This window comes from Lolium rigidum, chromosome 3 (assembly GCF_022539505.1).
Source record: "Lolium rigidum isolate FL_2022 chromosome 3, APGP_CSIRO_Lrig_0.1, whole genome shotgun sequence".
NCBI classification, from domain to species: Eukaryota; Viridiplantae; Streptophyta; class Magnoliopsida; order Poales; family Poaceae; genus Lolium; species Lolium rigidum.
The window spans coordinates 359,008,394-359,027,672 of record NC_061510.1 but is presented as its reverse complement, the minus strand read 5'-3'; the positions used below and the strand labels follow the sequence as shown (position 1 = coordinate 359,027,672).

Here is a 19,279-nt window from a genome sequence, read left to right as displayed (position 1 = left end):
TTGCAGCCACAAACACGGTCAGTTTCTACCGTCTGAAGAAGGAGATGGGTCTCCCGACGAAGAAGGCCAAGGTGAGGAGTGACAGAAGGAGGACACCCAAAGGCACCGCCACTAGTAGAAAAAGAGGCTTCCATATGCCCCCTATAGTCCGGGAGGTGACCCGCGACTGAAGGTCCGGGCCCAGCAGGCTCGGTCCACAGCTGGTGGACGGGAGGGGCTTTATTCCCGGTTGGCTAGGCCAACCGCGACTAATGGTTCTCAGGCCTGGCCCGAAGGCCTTTAGTCGCGGTTGGCCAGGCCAACCGGGCTAAAGGCCCATCCCTATAAATGCAGTTCAGCACACTACACTTGGCCATTTGGTGCCACTTCCATTCACAAGAAATAAAACACAACAAATTAAAAAGAAACCAGATTTAGGGGGGCTAAAACCCTAAACATGCGGAGACCTTTAGTCCCGGTTGGTCTGGAGAACCGCGACTAAAGGTCCTCCGCCCCGACGAGCGCCTGCCGCCCACGTGGATGGGCCTTTAGTCGCGGTTCGTAAGCAACCGGGACTAAAGGGGGGGATTTAGTCGCGGATAATTAGTCCCGGTTGCGCAACCGGGATTAATGCCAGTTGCGAACCGCGACTAAAGGCCGTTTTTCTACCAGCGCGCGGACAGCCCGGGGCTCGCGCTCGCCCTCTAGGTGTCGCACAGCAACCTGAGCGCAATTGCAGCGCCGTTGTCCGTCGGCGTCGAGTGGTTGGCACATGACAAATCCAACTGCGTCGACCTCGTCGACGACAGCGGCTCGTAGGCAAGAGGCCCTAGCAGCGTCAAGGACGAGAAGCCGCAGAGGAGGACTACAACTGATTCTATTACCAGCAGCACGATTAGTTAAATTTAGGTTTAGGCTTAAATTTTAGTTGAATTTCATTTAAATTTGTAAAATATAATAAAATTTAAGTGAAATTTAAATTTTGGTTTAATTTAAAAACAAAACTATTGGGGGCGTGGCTAGGGAGAGGCGCCCCCAACACGCTTGATCTGGCGATCTTGACAGACGGCGTTGTGGGGAGTCGACCGAAAATGCTCTTGCAGATAGCAGACAAGTAATACTACTAGGTAATATTGTTTAGTGCGTGTATAGTTCTGGTGATCTGGTCTATGTGAGAAAATTGTTCTGTGAAAAAAATTACCACTTATTTGGGGATGAAGAAGTATACATGGTGGTGCAACATTACAAGTGAGACTTCTATCCAAACAATACCAGTACGATGCTGCTTATCTATGTATTCCTCTTTCAGAGCGGTGTCAAATCCGTATAAGTGGCTGGGTGATGCTCCTCAACTTTCTTTAGAAACAACGAGAGACGACTGCGGTGTAACCTCAGGAACCGAGTGACCGTTCGTGACATCGTTAACATCAGCTGCCCAGAAGCTTGCCGTTTTGATGTCATCTTTCGTCATCAATTTGGAGTACTCTTCATGGTTATACACCACGTTGTTCTGCCCTCCAAACTCAACCGGAAGGACTTCCGGATCAATGTGTCTGTACATTATCTTCATGCTCTCCTCGTTCTCCTTGTACACAAAGTTCAGTTTCTTGAGTGATTTTGGGTCAACCAATCGTTTCAGAACCTGAAACCATTTGAAACATGTAAGTTGGAAAATTTTCATACCGAAACTACAGCTATTTTTAATATAATGCAAATAAAAACCAGATATTCAACACTATGTTTATGAAGGGGTGATGTTCAAAGCCTACACCTTAAAAGAAGCCTCAAATACTTTGGGTGCATTGAATAGAAATGCAATTGCAAGTCTCTCTGGGTAATGGTTTTGCAGGACACTCATACTCTCTCTGGCAGTCTTTATGGGGGTTGCATGGGCAAGTGTCCATCCTGTGAAGTCTATCAGCCACACCATTTTGTCTTGACCTTCAGGCAGGCTGAGGACTGCATTCTCCAAGGTATATACAAGATGCTGCACCTGTCCTTCGTGAGATGATGTATTCTGAAATTGTACGACAACATTGTACAGATGAGTTCTAGTTCTGGGTTAAGGAAGCTAGATACTAACAGTTTCAAAAAAAAAAATGAAAGGAAAGCCAAATGACAATTTTAAACATGTTCAGTTCTTACCTGCTTTGCAGGTCTCATTACAACTACGGTTTTACCCTCTCTATCAGGGAAACTCGCTCTGTACATTTTACCTGTTTCTGCTTCAGCAGACACATCAGGCTGAAATCAAGAGACAAACGATTAATGGAACGTTTATCCACTTTACCAACAAATAAACATTACTTAGCAAAGCAAGCAAGGAAAATAAGTAAAACACAATTACCCAGCGAATAGCCTCAGGCCTGTTATCTGCCCTCCACTTGAGACTTTGTTCCAACATTTTCCTAGACTTGTCAACATTCCAATTTCGGGCTTCTAAATATCTTTCCAAGCATGCCTCATTGCAGTACTTCTCTCCATTAGCGGACAAAGGCCCAAGTGCAGCTCTCAGTTCATTGATCTGCTCACAGGAGATTGTTACATAAGAGAACCGACGCGGAAATGTAGCTACATGTGTAAATAAAGAAACCAGAAAATTAAGTATATGTCAACCTTGTATGCTTTATACAGATAGAGGATGAACGACAATTTTCCAAAACAAGGACTAGTAAGTATCACTGTTAAAAAACTAGGCCGATTCAGCGATTACTAGGCCGATTAATCGCTACTAGGGGCCTGACCGTGTCGATTACCATTAATCTCTTATGTTAATCCTTTAGCCCGATTAATCGTACCGAAAAATAAACTTTTCAATGCATATAGCTAGTACAGGCGCTACCCCTCCCCAATTATGTAGGTTATGAGCTTCACGACAATTGAAAATATAAAGACCCACAAGAGAGTTCCTTGTGCTAAGTAAGATACATTTCTTCAGATCATGATTCATAATCATCTATGACCATCCTTGCAAGGAACTATGTTAAGTAGATTACACAGCTGGTTGATACATTTATATCAAAAGAGTGTGCATGAATATGTCATTACGACCTTGCGACATTTTCTATATATCCATAAAATGGAGAGTTGTTATCATCCTAAAATGAAAATCATGTAACAGGTGAAGGTGGAGTTGCAAGTTCACTAATAACACCATATCTGAAAATAAAGCGTTTGGCTTAAAATATAAGCTGTCATACATGTCCCCCTGTTCTTGATTTAATATGCCAAAGCCGTTCGGGCTATTACTGTACTATACACAGTTTGACAATTTTCATTTGTTTAAAAATACTTAGAGGGACACCTGAGATAAACAAATACTGCCACCGTGAAACTTATTCAAAAAATACCTTTGCTTGTCTCTGTTCAGCGTCATCTAAATTGAAGTGAGAGGTATGCTTTCTCCGAAACATGATTTCTTCAACTCTCAATGATCCTGAATCCTTAAATAAAAAAAATATTTGGAGTAATATTAAGTTACCATGGCCAAGCCTTGTGCAAACCCACATAGATGTTAAATAGTCCATGTCAGTACTAAAAACACGACAACAATTATGGAACAGAGGAAGTATTGAAGAAGAAAGTAATATGAAATGAATGTAAATTTATATAAATACTAGAGTAATATTAATACAGTAAACATGGAAAATCATTTTCATGTTTGATCAAACTTCTTAATAATTCTACAGTGATTTTTTTTAAAGAAACGGATTGCAAAGATTGGTTCTGTATCCCACCAGATATTATCTCACTTTGTTCCTATTATAAAGGAGCCCCCAAGAACACTACAAAATCACAACTAAAGTTGGACATAAGTTGACCATAGCATAATAAAATTTCCAGTATTCTACTGCATAATACTCTTTTGTGCGCCAATATTCATACTTCAAAGTATATTGTCGCAAAGATTCAATCTAATGAATCTTCTTCTTTTTTGAGTATATACTTAACCTACTCATTATTTTGGCAAAAATACTTAAACATACTCTGAAGTCTCAATGAATTATGGACACAGATATTCGGACCCATTTCCGCATATAATAAATAGTAGCGCCGATTTACCGGCTGTCTCTATCGGCACAAAATGATCGGTGCCTCTTCCCCTTATTTGCTATCATGTACCAATTAGGTCTCTAGGCCAGCAAAAAGTCAAGCCTATAAAGGTAACGTACTATTCCAGGAAACTAATTAAGACACAGAAAACACAAACAATTCACTCAATGCCACCATAATCTCCTCCAGATATAACCGTAATCTTTAGTCGATCAATACTACCACAAAGGCCAAGTAAAGTTGAGATCGTTGTACAATGGCAGCACCAAATAGGATTGGCACAGATGTTTCCGGAGAGTGGTTTATTTTTTTTACTGAAACTCTGCTCTAAGGGCAAAGGTTGTGGACGCTGAAGGTTTCAACATGATAGTCCTATCATCTGAATAACTCATTTGGGCAGAAATCCTGAATCTCGTAACGAAGCATGGATCCGAACGAACAAGACGGGTTCATAAAAATAGTGGGTGTAAAGATTTCGGAATCCATAAAGCTCTGCAGATGATGCTACACATCTTTCCCCTCTGAAAAGAAGAACATGTTCATGCTTACAGAGAGGGAAACGCAGGTTTTTTCAGAGAGTATAATCAGAAGATGAATAGGAAAGAATCCATCACAGCGCGCAGTTACCAATCCACCAGATATCAAGTGCGAGAAATGGAAATCGAATCAAGAAAGCCAAGCAAGATCCCCATACCAGGAAAGAAGAACAAGCGTGAAGCCCCAGCGAGACGCAGACGAACCAGACAGGGGATTGAGACCAAGAAGAACTGGTTCGGCGGTGGTCTGGTAGAGTTAGGAGAACTGAAATGTAGAGAGTTGGACTGGACTTTTATCCTCTCGGGGCGGCGAGAATAATCGCGGGAGGGAGCTGACGAGGCAACAACGCCGTGGAACGGAATTCACGCGCTGACTAAGAGAAGGCATTGGAGGGTCAATTTGTGGCCGGCTTGTTTATTCCTTGATGATGACGATAAGGCGCTTAGCGCTGTGCTTTGGATTCTGTAGTGTTGGCGTCAGATCGAGGCTGCTGCAGGCCTGCACTGAAAAATAGTTGGATGGGATTTGTTGGACTTGGATGGCCCGTGATAAGCATTTTGGTTTTTATCACAAGGAACAGACTCACATGCTCGTACGATATGCGTCTCTATCGCACATAAATCTGCGACCATGCTCATCTTATGGACCATCAGACAGACGGAAAGGGGTTCCACCATGAAAACAAGAAGGAGCGGGCGTCTCTCGGTGCTAAATATAGGTGTCAGGCACCCACGAAGGACCAACTCTGGAGCCATACTGTCCAAGTGTTTCAGTTCAGTCATACAGTTTCGTCAGTTATGGTACAACCCAGAATGACGATGAGCTCCCAAAGTCCCAAGTGAAGATCGACGGCTCTGATGATGAACCGTATTAAGGATAGTGAACGAAATATAATAGGGCCCTCGTTCATCTTTATTACAGTTGTAACAGTGTTTAATTGCTTTAACAGTCTCATGTATATTCTTGTCGCAGCAGGCTGCGAAGATACTAAACATATTTTGTTCACGTGTGACCGTGCCAAGCTTGTGCGGCGAAGTATTGGAGTATGGGATAATATCTTAAAGATAGTAAACAATGATCTGTCGACGCTGTAGATAAAACACCACTTCACAAGCATCATGAGTTCCAATATGATGCCTCCTAGAGGGTAAGCGTGTCGCGCCCCCATCTCCAACTGACATGTTGACGAACACTAGTATTGACCCAGGTTGAGTTCCGTCAGTAAATAGGTGTTGCTGGCAAGGTAACGCTTCAGTCAAAGAATAGTTGAGATGAAGGCAACAAGAGGCTAGGTTGTAAGACAGCTGTAGGGTGTGTCGTGTGTGTGGCATGTTATAAGCCGAATCCCTGTACTGAGATTGGAAGAAGGAAATAGAAACGTGTGGAACACTCTGAGCTCTCATCCCCTCTTCTCTGTTCCTCACCTCCCAACTCTCTGTGTTCTTCGTGTAATTGATGTGTTCGTGAGGAGATCCAACACCCTGGGTCCTCACAGTTGGTATCAGACGTCAGTCCGGGCTGCGCTCGTCAAATCTCGATCTCGATCCGTAACATCCACCGCGAAAGGTGCGACTCGATCTCGATCGAATTGCCCAAAATCCTGAGCGGGGTTGGATTGATTTAGAGTTGAGTCGCAACGGCGCCAGCGAAACCCTCGGCAGCGACCCGTCAGATCCTCTCAGCAATGGGGGAAAATTCGGAGCAACTCGCGTCGAAGATGGAGGCGATGCTGGTTCGGTTTGATTCGATGGCGCTGGAGATCTCGGGGCTGAGCAAGCAGCTCGAAACCACGCAGGAGAGTGTGGATGAGGTACGTATGAAGCAGAAGGAGGCGGAGAAGCTGAAAGCGGTTGACGCGCCGCCGATTCCTCCGCCACCAGATGGCGCACAAGGAGGAGGGAACCGGCCGTTAGGCATGCCGCTGGGCATGTCGTTGGGGATGCCGAGGCTGTCCAACGGGACACAGCCAATTTTCGCTCCACCCGCCAGCAATCGCGAGTTGGCACACCTCGACGAGCGCCCTACCTCTACAAAACGCCGTGAGTGTCACTCTGCACCAAGCTCTCCAAGGGAATATTACTCAAAACCACCTAAACATGATTTCCCTAAGTTCGATGGTACGAATCCGCACATGTGGTTTGATTTGTGCAAGACATATTTTGAGATGTATTCAGTGCCCCAACATCAGTGGTTGTCAGTGGCCACGATGTACCTATATGGTCATGCAGCGTTATGGTGGCAAGCTTACAAGAGATGCAATACAGTGGTTAGCTGGGAGATTTTCTGTACAGCCATTTCTGCTGAATTTGGTCAGGATGACTATGATGTGTTGATGTCGCAGATGCATCAGCTACGCCAGACAGGGACAGTTTTGGAGTACCGAGCTGCATTATTTGAGACTATAATGTATCAGTTGCTGTCATTAGATCCCTCTCTCAACACCAAATATTTTGTGTCTCAATTCGTGATGGGCCTGAAGGATGAGTTTCGAACTGCAGTTAGGTTGCAAGCACCAACTAGTGTCACTCGTGCTGTTTCGTTGGCAAGAATTCAGGAAGAGGAGCTTGGGCTACATCGACATCAGCAACGTACAAATGCATTCAGTAAGCCACCATTACAGTCATCAAACATTACTGCAGCAGTACATCAATCAGCTCCCAACCATAAGCGAGCTGCTGATGATTATACCAGAGAATGTCAGTTGAGAGATTTTCGCAAGGCTAATAAGTTGTGTTTTAAATGTGGTGAGCCTTACAGTAAAGAGCATAAATGTAAGCAGCCTATGCAGTTACTCACTATTCAGCTCGGAGAGTTTGGGGAAATTCTCACTGATGATACTGTTAAGGCTTTGGAATTGTTAGCTGAGCCTGACCAACCAGTAGTCCCAGGACAATGTTACCATATATCATTGCAGGCATTGTCTGGTGGCCAAGCAAATGAGACAATCCGTCTCAGGGCTCAAGTTGGGAACAAGGTCATGATCACCTTAATTGATTCTGGAAGTAGTAACAGTTTCATTAACAAGGAGTTTGCTACCTTGGCGAAGTGTGTTCTTACTCCAGCTTCCCCAGCTCAAGTGAAATTGGCAAATGGAAGTTTGATTTTGTGTGATCAGCAAGTGACAGGATTGGAGTGGATGACACAGGGGTATACCTTCACCACTGACATGAGAGTCCTGGAACTCGGTGGCTATGATGCTGTGCTCGGAATGGACTGGCTCAAAGGTCACAGTCCCATGACAGTGGATTGGGTGGCTAAAACACTGAGAATTCCACACAACGGTTCAGAAGCACAGTTAGTTGGGATGCAATCTTCTACTGGTTGTCCCTTGCCACTCAATGCTATGATAGTGGAACAACTGCGCAAATCCTATGCTGCAAATGATATATGGGCACTGGCAGTAGTAGAGGTTGATACTGCAACTGGGTCAGCAACTGTGTCAACTGAGATTCCTCAAGAATTGGCTGCTCTGCTAACTGAATTCTCGGATGTCTTTGCTACACCTGACTCCCTTCTGCCACACAGGGTTTATGATCATGCAATATCCTTGGAAAATGCTCATACTCCAGTCAATTGCAGACCTTATCGGTATTCTCCATTTCAAAAAGATGAAATTGAAAAACAAGTGGCAGAGATGATAAAGGCTGGTGTCATAGTTCCCAGTATGAGCCCTTATGCCTCACCGGTGCTGCTTGTCAAGAAAAAGGATTGGGAATGGCGCTTCTGCGTCGACTACCGTCGCCTCAACTCGAGTACAATTAAAAATAAGTTTCCTCTTCCGGTGGTGGATGAGTTACTTGACGAATTGGCTGGCACCCAGTTCTTCTCTAAACTGGATTTGCGTGCGGGTTATCACCAGATCCGCATGCGTGAAGCAGATGAAGAAAAGACAGCTTTTAAAACACACTCGGGGCACTTTCAGTTTCGTGTTATGCCTTTTGGATTAACGAATGCACCGGCCACCTTTCAATGCTTAATGAACTCCATTTTCTCTGAGCACATTCGTCGCTTTGTGATAATTTTTCTGGATGATATCCTGATCTATAGCCGTACATGGAAAGAGCATGTGGATCATTTAAGGTTGGTGTTGCAGACGCTGCGTGCGCATCAGCTATTTGCCAAAATGTCTAAGTGTTCGTTTGCACAGCACAATATCTCTTACTTGGGTCACATAATCTCTCGTAATGGAGTGGCCACTGACAGTGAAAAGACACACGTTATGTCAGCTTGGCCTACACCAACTTCCGCAACAGAGTTGAGGGGATTTCTTGGCCTCACCGGCTACTACTTGAAATTCGTTCAAAGCTATGGGTTACTAGCAAAACCACTCACAAATCTCTTAACCAAAAAGGGTTTGTGTGGTCACAACAAGCTGAACAAGCATTTCAGCAGTTGAAGAAGGCAATGGTTTCTACACCAGTTCTTGCTCTTCCGGACTTTGCTTTGCCCTTTACTGTGGAAACAGATGCTTGCGCCACAGGTGTGGGAGCAGTTCTTTCTCAAAATGGACACCCAATTGCTTATTTAAGTAAGGCTCTAGGCATTAACAATAGCAAGCTTTCTGTGTATGAGAAAGAGTTCTTAGCGGTAATGATGGCAGTGGACAAGTGGCGTCCGTATTTGCAAAGAGGACCGTTTACCATCCTCACTGATCATAAGAGTCTTGCTAGTTTACAGGAGCAGCAACTTACAACTGAACTGCAGAGAAAAGCTATGGCCAAAATGGTGGGTTTGCAGTTTCATATTAAGTACAAGAGAGGTTGTGAAAATGGGGCAGCTGATTCTTTATCAAGGGTGGCACATCTCATTACAGCTAACGCCATCTCTTATTGCCGACCAGCTTGAGCTCAAGAAATCATCAGTTCATATGTTACTGATACTCGAGCTCAAGAACTATTGACACAGTTGGCCATTGTGAGTCCAGATAAAAAAGGACATGAGTTGCATGATGGCCTTATAAGGTATAAAGGCAGACTGTGGATAGGAAACAATTCTGCTTTGCAAACCAAGTTGATTCATGCTATGCATGGTACGACAGTTGGGGGTCACTCCGGGGTGCGCGCTACTTATCAAAGAGTGTGTAAGCAGTATTATTGGCCTGGTATTAAACAACAAGTAGAAGAATATGTGAAGCAATGTCAGTTGTGCCAGCAAGCCAAACATGAGAACACTCTTCCTGCTGGACTTCTACAGCCCTTTCCAATCCCTTCTCGCCCTTGGTCACACATCACTATGGATTTCATAACAGGCATGCCTAAATTGGATGGTTTTGAAGTGATTCTAGTGGTTGTGGATCGATTGACAAAATACAGTCATTTTATCCCTCTCAAACATCCTTATACTGCCTTCACTGTGGCCAACTTATTTCTGGACAATGTGGTGAAGTTACATGGAGTTCCTCTCTCTATTGTTTCAGACCGTGATGCAGTGTTCACTAGCAAATTCTGGAAGCAGCTGTTCAAAGTAGTGGGCAGAACACTTTCTTACTCTTCAGCTTATCATCCTCAGACTGATGGCCAGTTTGAGCGAGTAAACCAGTGCCTCGAGCAGTATCTGAGATGTGCTGCACACGAAACACCAAAACAGTGGCGAAAGTGGCTTCCAATGGCCGAATTTTGGTATAATTCATCGTTTCATACTTCTCTGGGTTGTACTCCCTTCAAGGCTTTATATGGTGATGATCCGAACTTTGGAGCCCTACCAAACATAGGAGATACCACTGAACAAGACCTGGGTGATGTGCCAGCCGAGCGGCAAGCCTTCCTGAATCTATTATGCGAGCAGTTGATGCGTGCTCAAGTCCGTATGAAGCACCAGGCAGATAAGCATAGATCGGATCGTCAGTTCTCCGTGGGTGAAGATGTTCTGCTCAAGCTCCAGCCCTACGTGCAATCTTCCGTACTGGTTAGGCCATCCGCCAAGATATCCTTGAAGTACTTTGGGCCGTACAAGGTTTTGGCTAAGATTGGGGAGGCTGCTTACAGAATCCAGTTACCCACTGATAGTAAGATTCACAATGTGTTTCACGTGTCCCAGCTGAAGCCTTTCAACCCCAGTTATGTGCCTGTGTTTAGCGAATTACCGCCTACTTTGGATCTGTCTACAGGCTCATTTCTTCCACAGCAAATTTTGGAGCGTCGCCTCGTCAAGAAAGGCAATGCAGTAGTACCACAAATCAAGGTACGTTGGTCAGGGCTGCCAGATGATGCTGTTACGTGGGAGGATTACCATGTTTTACAGCAGTGTTATCCAGAGGCTGAGATCTGGAAGGAGGTTGCGTCTCAAGGAGGGGAAGGTGTCGCGCCCCCATCTCCAACTGACATGGTGACGGACACTAGTATTGACCCAGGTTGAGTTCCGTCAGTAAACAGGTGTTGTTGGCAAGGTAACACTTCAGTCAAAGAATAGTTGAGATGAAGGCAACAAGAGGCTAGGTTGTAAGACAGCTGTAGGGTATGTCGTGTGTGCGGCATGTTATAAGCCGAATCACTGTACTGAGATTAGAAGAAGGAAATAGAAACGTGTGGAACACTCTGAGCTATCATCCCCTCTTCTCTGTTCTTCACCTCCCAACTCTCTGTGTTCTTCGTGTAATTGCTGTGTTCGTGAGGAGATCCAACACCCTGGGTCCTCACAAAGCGGCACTGATAACACCACCATCGTCTGATCCAGCAGATTCAGATCTAGGGTTTCCCCCAAAACATGTGGCAGCAGGCGAGAGATATGCAGCCACGACACCTTCAACAAGGTAATGACGTCCGAGGACGTCACCATCGTCGGCTCCGACGAGATCGGATCCCGGCTCTCACCGACCGCCCGACTGGCACCTACACATGCAACCCGAGGGGCCGATCTGCAGTAGTGGAGGACATCTCCAAGTCGTCCGCCGTCGATCAGCCTGGAACCCCGCTACCACTGCACCATCACCTCCACCGCGCAGGTAGAGACGATCACCAGCAGCCCATGTTGCGCATAGCCCTCGCCGCCCGAAGAAACCGGCCAGCCGTTGTCAACCCAGTCGTGCACCGCTACCTCACCGCCCGTTACATCGTCACACGGGTTGAGCCCGAGCGTCGCCGCCAAGGCCTCCGACGTAGCGCCATGCCCTGACCTGGAGGCATGACACCGCATCTACCACGCCGCGCAAGGGAACGAAGATGCACTACCGCCATCGGCGCCGCCGGGGCTTTTCCTAGCCATGCCCCTTGGCGGCGGGGAGGAGGATGGATGAGGGGTGGGAGGGGCGGCGGGATCTAGGGTTTCCCCCCTAGCCACCACACGCAGGCGACACGAGAGGACGTTGGTTGAGGAGTACTTGTGAGGCCAACAACATATGGAATATCAATAGCTCTATTAGCCACAAACTATAAAAGATCAGTGTTGATGCTGCATTTGATAAGGACTCGGGAACAGGTGCAACCGAAGTGGTCATTAGAGATGACAAGAGATCATGCATAGCTGCGTCTAATGTGATGGATAACTCAATTGCAGAAGCATATGCTTCCAGGTAGGGCATGTCCCTAGCACAACATATTGGGTGCAATAAGTTTATTGTTCAATCAGATTGTATGCAAGTTGTAGAGACGATGTTAGACGGTGGTTTCTTGGCGACATCTCCAGCTGAGAAAATGATGATTGTTGCAATTTATGGGGAGAGTTTGATCAAGCTAATAATGACTATTGTTATAGGGAAGCTAATTCGGTGGCACATGAGCTTCATAGGAATGCTTTTCATTCTAGTTTAAATTGTTTTTGGGTCGATGAACACCCTAGATTTATTATGGGCTCATGAATGATGTAACTATGTTTGTTGACCAATAAAATGTGCCGAATGGATTTCCCAAAATAAAGTATGTATCCTTGTCTCATCTCTAGCCAGCGCCTCCACCTCAACCTCCTTCTTCAGTCATTTTTCCCTCCTCCAGCCGGCCTCACCGGTGTAGGGAGGGGTGAAAACTAGGTCTATGAGTGGAGTTTTCATTGAAAGTAGAGTTTTCGATAGATCAATTTAGGATTTTTGGTTGCCCTTTTTTTACCTCCATGTCAATTGAGATGACATTATTTACAATAAGTGATATTGGACCCTTAGTTCAACCAGCTCTTCTTTGCGACCCTAATGGTGGTGGTGGAAGGTTAAATTTCCCTAGGTATGGTCCTTTAAATCTTGCTTCTCCTGATCGATTTTGGGCCTTTTCTCATGGTTGCAGTGAGGAGGGTTGTCCTTGCCACATTTTTTCCCGATCATACATCCTTCATAATGGTGATTCGTATTCTCGGCTTCCAGGACATCAACCAGGCAGTTCGGTTGCTTTTTTGTAAAATACTTGTGTTGGTACTCTTGTTATGTTGGTTGGTTATTTTAATGGTTGTGCGCATCCCTCAGTAAAGTTTAACGGAAGGGATCAAAATAGTCGGCAATGTCCCTTGGTAAAGTTTAATGGAAGGGATAAAAAAATGGGAAATAGCCTGCAGTATCACTAGTAAAAGTAATTGAAGAGAAAAAATTTCTTGTACAGGGAGGATGACATTGTGGAGCCATCGGCCTGTAGAGTCCCTCAAATTTTTTTAAGCACACGTCCATCACCATTAACAAAGTAAAATATAACAATCAGGTTTAAAAAAATTGAATAGCTCGCAATATCACGTGTAAAAAAATCAAGATATTACACATTTCTTATATAGGGAGGCTGACAACGGGACCTATGAGCCAACAATGTCTATCAAGGTTAACAAGCTAAAATTAAACTGAAGGGATCAAAGATAAGGCAAGTAGCCCACAATATCATGGGTAAAAAAATAATTAAAAATTACACACATTTCTTGTACAAAGAGGCTGACATTGCGGATCCATCAAACAACAACATCCCTCGGCGTAAATAATGTGGCAGGGATCGAGAAAAAAAGTGAACTAGCTATACATAACAGGTAAAAATAATCCAGGAGAGAAAACCTTTCATGTAGATAGAGGCTGACATGGGAGACCCATCAGCTAGAACCCTAAACGGCTTCATCAAGAAATATCAACCATGTCGAAACATAAGACGCGACTAGAAAAAAACTATGCTAGAGACGCGGCCATCGTGGCCTCACAGATTATGTCAATACAACCAAATACCATACATCTAACTAACACATTAGTATTGCACTAACCAAATAATAGATCCAACTCATGAACAAAACATGGATCTAACTCACTCTATAATCCAATCGGGCCACCAAAAACATCGATTCTTAGGATAGATTTGAGCTATAATAAAAAGTAAACATGAAAAGCTAACAACATATACTTGCGGAAGGGTGTGGACGCAGTCTCACGTCGTCTTGGGCATGGTGGAGGTCATGGACAAGCTAGTTTAGCCAAAGGTATCAGCCCGTGGTAGGTCGAGTCTACGAACGCGTGGATCGGCTTGACTCCATGGCCAACGTGTCGCACACGGGTGTTCATCGTTATTCCAGCGAGGAAGATCTCTGGGCAAAAGCTAGCTTCTGCCTCGCCGACGAGTCATAGTCTAATGAGGGGAATTTGTGGAGTGGAGAGGAGTAGAGGGAGACCCCATAAGGTTATTTATATACAAGAAAGTTGTAAGGGTTAGGTCAGCTGGGCCGATGGGCCTATATTTTGCACATGATCTATCCAACCTGAGCCATTTGCGTTAATGGCGGAGCTATACAAACGGTTCCACCGAGATTTTTGATTGGCACCTTTCCTCGAATTTAACAGTAAGCAGGCGGTTCGAATGTTTGACGCGATTTGGCCGGACATAATTGCACACCATGCAAACACAAACAGTCATTTTTCGATTCACAGACGGCTCATTGAATCCAATCATTTCGATGCAGAACATCGCATATTCTGATACATAATAAATCGCGTGGCATTTGCATGGCTAATTTGAAATTTGTTGACATGGTAGTCTGCTGCCTCATAAGAACAAAGCACAACCGTATGTGTTACGCCTGCAACCTTTGTCTTCAACCGTTCGCAAGTATTTAAGCATAAAAGAGAGCAAATTATTTGCACGCCACACATATTTCATCTTGAAGAAGAGTTCGCAATATATTTGGGTTTATACCATAATGAAACCAATTAATCAAACATGGTTTTCCTTCCTTTTACAAAACACAGTGTATAATATTTGACATCGGTCACAAGGGCACCAATCAAACATGGTTGCACTTCCTATTACGAAAAATACCATCTTTAACTACTACATACATATATATAGGGCCTCATAAACTGTAAATAACTATACTAAAAGTCCTCCTCGTCACCACTGCAGACGTTGATGACGTCGACGCCAATGTCTAATGCCTTTGCATCATCGATGGCTACAGCCTCTTTGGAGCATGTTGCATCCTCATCGTCGGTCCGCTAGAGCCTGATGCCGGCGGCCCGCGCCTTCCGAGTGCGGTCATTCACAGCTCCGCAAGTTTGTTGGTGGAAAACCGCGGAACACCCGCTTCGTGGATGGCCTTCTTACATTTATTCTTAGCGCGTAGCCATGCATGCAACTGTTAATCGCGGAGAGTCTCAAAGGAGTCCTCCACCACGTGATCGATGTTTAGCTTCTTTCTCACGCCACACCAACGCGATGAACTCCTCCTCCACCATATGCTCAATGCTCCTCCTGCATCCCGGCTAGCTCCTCCTCCTCCGGAGTGTGGTACTCCTGCTTTGGAGCGTGTTCCTCCTCCGAGTGAGACCCCGTGAGGTTGATGATGCTTCCCACAACATTGTTGTGCTGTGAGGAATGGTCCTCCTCCACATCTGATAGCGCGTGATCAATGCAACTTAGAGTAGATTCACGGGGAGGCATGGTAGAGATGTGGGAAGGCCACCAGGGGGAAGGGTGAGCGAAGAAATTTGTAGGAGAGAGAATGTAATGGGTGTGAAGCTTTTGATTTTGCCTTTCGAACGAGAACGGTGAACTTGCAGGAATATTCTACAACTAAAATATTCATAGAACATTTTTTCATAAATTCAATGTTTGTGATACATATCGATCCGTGTGCGATACTTATCATCACATACGGTTTTCATTTAAGAAAGCGTGTGCCCTCTTTGTCATTCTCTAAATTCCTTTCGCATTTGTCATCAACGGAGGACCAGCCGGAGTACAAGGGGGAGGAGCCGGCTTGGTGGTCAGTCGGCGGGAGGGACTACTCCTCCGCGGTGACCAATAATGCTTGTCCCTCCGCCGTTGGAGGTGCCTGATCAAAATGGTGACGTTGCGCCAGCAGTCACCACCAAACGGAAGAAAGAAGAGTGGTTTTCTCGCTGCAAACCATATCGAAGTGTTATATGTCTACCGTAGTGGTAGTGTGTGCCAAGATGACGGCAACGTGATGCTTTATGTAGCATAACTAAGCAAACGCAAGTCGTCTTTCTAGAATATCGGGGGCAGCAAATGCAGCGACTGTTCTCTTCCACATAATGTAAGGTGTACGTAGCTTTCATGAGAGATCTGTACAGGGCGTCCTCCATTGTTGACCACGAATACAGAAAAAAGGAGATTCTTTCGACCCTGGCTAACAAAATTCCTTGAGATTGATATTTTTGTTATGAACTTTACGTCGTGGATCGAGAACGTTCACAAACGGTCACAACTTTGACATCAGCACATGAGAAACTTGGATTCTGTATCACAAAAAAATAAATTGTTTTCAAAATTAAAATGCCAGCATCACTAGGCATGCACATCAGCACATGCACGTACGTAACGTATGATACGGGCATAGACATCGAAGTATGGTGAAGCGTGCCACAGGATGACAGGACATGCTCCTTGGTTAATGTTTTTGCCAAAAGAAAAACATAAGCATATCAGTTCACCTTGTTCAATGGTGAAGAAACGCAATGGCGTCCTCGAAGCACTTCTGAAACCTCTGCATGCCAGCAGCCCGCAGAGAGATGCCCACCTCCATGCCGCCGCCGCTGCTCCGGTCGTCCGCCACCGCCATCGCGCCGGTTCTCGCAACGGACACGATGTCCACCTTGGCCGGCCGGCCGAACCCCAAGTCCACCTCGTACACACGGAACCTGGGCGACCCGGCAACAGTCAGCATCCCCGTCCCAGCCACGGCAGCCTCCTTGAAGCGCACAATCCAGGACTCTATCGTCTCAGGCGATCTGACGCCACCCACCCCCTCCTCGATCGCCGCAGCCACCGCCGTGCACGCGATGAAGAGGCCGCCGGCGCCGGCTGCCGCGAGCTGGACCTCGGGCGCGGCGTGCATGGCCCCGCCGACGCAGTTGCCGAGGTACTCGTCCGGGACGGGAGGCTTCATCCGCGAGCGGTGGTCGACGGGGAAGCACAAGTATGTCGGCCGGTGGCCGTTGTTGCTTCCCGCATCATCTTTGGCGCGCTGGTAGCACGACCAGATGAAGCCGAAGGTGGCGACCAGCGAGGAGCATCGCGGCGGCGCCGCGCTACGCCGCGCCGCCTCGGCGGAGACCACGTCCTTGACGAGCTGTATGTCTTCCTTGGACAGCGTGAAGGTGGCGAAGAGTTGGTCGTCCGACAACTTGACGCGCTCCATCTGGTCGGCGGTCGGCATGGCTTTGACGAAGAAGTCGTAGAGACGACTGCTTGGGTCGTTTACGAGAGCTCTGTCGGTGACGGGTGGTGGGGGCCCGTCGGTGCCGCTGGTGCTGGCTGATGACCACGCGTGCAGGAAGCGAGTGGAGCTCGCGCCGTCGCAGGCGGCGTGGTGCACGGCCATGCCGATGGCGAGGCCGCCGCGCAGCACGGTGGCCTGCAGCGCGAGCAGCGCGCGGCCTTCCGACAGAGTCGGTGCGAGCGGGGCGATCTTTGCGACCTTCTTTGGCTCGTCGCTAGCCAGCTCGTCGAAGTGGGCACCATCGTTGGAGTACTCTGCGATGGTGAAGGTGACGCCGTCGCCCGGCTGGTAGTGGAGCTCGTAGCGGTCAGCCGTCCCAGGCTTGAGGCGGAGGCGGCCGGCGAGCGGGTAGTAGGCGTTGAGTGCTCGGGAGAGCGAGGCCTTGAGGTTGGAGAGGATGGTGGCGACGTCGGCGTCAGCGGCGAGGCGGTAGAAGAAGACACGCTCGACGGGTGGGGAGGTGAGCCAGATGACGTCGAAGAAGGTGAGCGGGAGGGAAGACTCCGGCAGGGCGGCGCCGGCAGTCACCGACGGCCGTACGAGAGCGGTGTCGAGGACGCTGAGGACTGGGGGTGGCAATTCTTGCTGTGCTGGCGCCATTGCTTGATCCAGAGCTCCTACTACAGTATGTACTTGGCGATGAAGCAGCTCAGCTTCGTCGGGTTCATTGCATGGGCACGGCCGCTAGCTTAATAGTACTACTGTACTACTAGTAGAAGCCTAGTACGGCTTGCTTACTTCCACTCTGGTGGTGGTGCTAGATTTCGAGTTTTGAGTGGCCAGCAGATGCCTGCGCGGAAGGTTTCGTTTGTTGCCCGTACGTGTCGCCGTAAGGGATGACGTAAGCAAACCATACTCCAATTAATTGCTAGCTAGCCACTGGCCAGCAGATACCCGTTCGAACATGCTATTGATCGACTTCTTGTAACCAACCGGTGCAGCCATGTTTCGTAAACAAAAAGGTGTGTTCAATCATGCATCCTTCTAGATTGTGCTACTCCTAGAAAAATCATTATTTATATGTAAAATCATATAAGATAAATGATTATTTTGTAGAGAGTAACCATTTCTCGGTAGATTTAGAAGTTGCTATCTCTTAGTCTTTTTTTCCATTTTTGTGGGTTGTTATCTCTTAGTCAATACTAGCACCAAGGCGGTGCCGTTGCAACGGCTACAATATTTGCAGATGCTAAAATTTAATTTATTATTTATAAACATTATATGCTCATTTAGTGATACTCTATCGCTTCTAAAAATCGGTGTTTTTTTCTCTTTCTGGGAAAATATGCATGCCTTTGTAAATATGCGATTAGGTGATTAGCAGAGGAAGAAATCTGTACAAAACACACTTGTGCGACCTACTTTTATGAATAAAATCCGATGAACAACCAAACTAAGATTTGGAATTTAATAGTTTACCTACCACCTGTTGGATAACAAAACTGAGATTTCGAATTTAATAGTCTTCATATTAATCGTAATCAGGTGTCACTTGAAATCAGTATAGTCTGCTAAAGATGTTGTCATTATAACTTCTATCGATTCATTCTTTCATTACGAAAATAACATCTTGCTATTATCTAGTTCATGAAAAATTTAAAGTTACTGAACATGTTGGTTTGCATTTTCTATACTTCAAGTGACACCACTATTATATCTATCTGGTTGATTCGAAGCTAGACATAACTGTCTCCATCTGCTATTGTTCAAGTATGTTTCCTTTTTATATTGCTCTACACCTTTGTATACATGTTATTAATCATGTTGGAACCCATATGTGTTTGTGAATGGTCGTGTCATTATGCCATCTGATTGGTGCCGGCGACGTATAGCAAGAGTGGTTCTCCTCGCTCGGGGGCGCCAACACGGAAGGTGAGGCCAAGTACTTCTTCAAATCCTGCAAAGATCTTTCCGCCTTGGGAGTCCACTCAATGGGCCCCTTTGAATTCACCAACTTGAAGAACGGCGGGACACACCTCTATAGAAAGATTGATTCATTCGGATCAGAGCGATACGAGGACCCAACTCCATTGCATTGCCAGAATCCATGTTCGATATTTGAAGCGGGTTGACCTCCATGCTTCTCTCA

General features: G+C 46.1%; 2 protein-coding genes across 3 annotated transcripts; both read right to left on the bottom strand.

Annotated features, from left to right (window-relative positions):
* Positions 1 to 1,165: 1,165 nt before the first annotated feature.
* On the bottom strand, positions 1,166 to 5,224 carry LOC124704142 (phosphatidylinositol transfer protein PDR17-like). Of its 2 annotated transcripts, XM_047236375.1 has the most exons (7): positions 5,156 to 5,224; positions 4,727 to 5,067; positions 3,330 to 3,422; positions 2,327 to 2,503; positions 2,125 to 2,223; positions 1,751 to 1,996; positions 1,166 to 1,621 (listed from the first exon to the last, which is right to left on the bottom strand). In XM_047236375.1, the coding sequence occupies exons 3-7, from the start codon at positions 3,390 to 3,392 to the stop codon at positions 1,328 to 1,330; spliced, it is 879 nt and encodes a 292-aa protein (XP_047092331.1). In that variant the 5' UTR covers positions 3,393 to 3,422; positions 4,727 to 5,067; positions 5,156 to 5,224; the 3' UTR covers positions 1,166 to 1,327. The 2 variants fall into 2 exon arrangements, with proteins under 2 accessions (XP_047092331.1, XP_047092332.1); XM_047236376.1 differs by lacking the exon at positions 5,156 to 5,224 and having other exon boundaries at positions 3,330 to 3,415; positions 4,727 to 5,148.
* A 10,960-nt stretch (positions 5,225 to 16,184) lies between these two features.
* Positions 16,185 to 17,893, bottom strand: LOC124704141 (phenolic glucoside malonyltransferase 1-like). Its single transcript, XM_047236374.1, has one exon. It carries the CDS (start codon positions 17,788 to 17,790, stop codon positions 16,408 to 16,410), a length of 1,383 nt encoding a protein of 460 aa, XP_047092330.1. The 5' UTR covers positions 17,791 to 17,893; the 3' UTR covers positions 16,185 to 16,407.
* Between the last annotated feature and the right edge of the window lie 1,386 nt (positions 17,894 to 19,279).

Bases quoted from the DNA above. Each gene is read 5' to 3' on its own strand.
- LOC124704141 (XM_047236374.1), bottom strand. From the start codon at position 17,790: ATGGCGCCAGCACAGCAAGAATTGCCACCCCCAGTCCTCAGCGTCCTC.
- LOC124704142 (XM_047236375.1), bottom strand. From the start codon at position 3,392: ATGTTTCGGAGAAAGCATACCTCTCACTTCAATTTAGATGACGCTGAA. The intron at 2,504-3,329 runs GTATTTTTTGAA...TCCTGTGAGCAG, and splicing joins CTGAACAGAGACAAGCAAAG to ATCAATGAACTGAGAGCTGC. The intron at 1,997-2,124 runs GTAAGAACTGAA...GTACAATTTCAG, and splicing joins TAATGAGACCTGCAAAGCAG to AATACATCATCTCACGAAGG.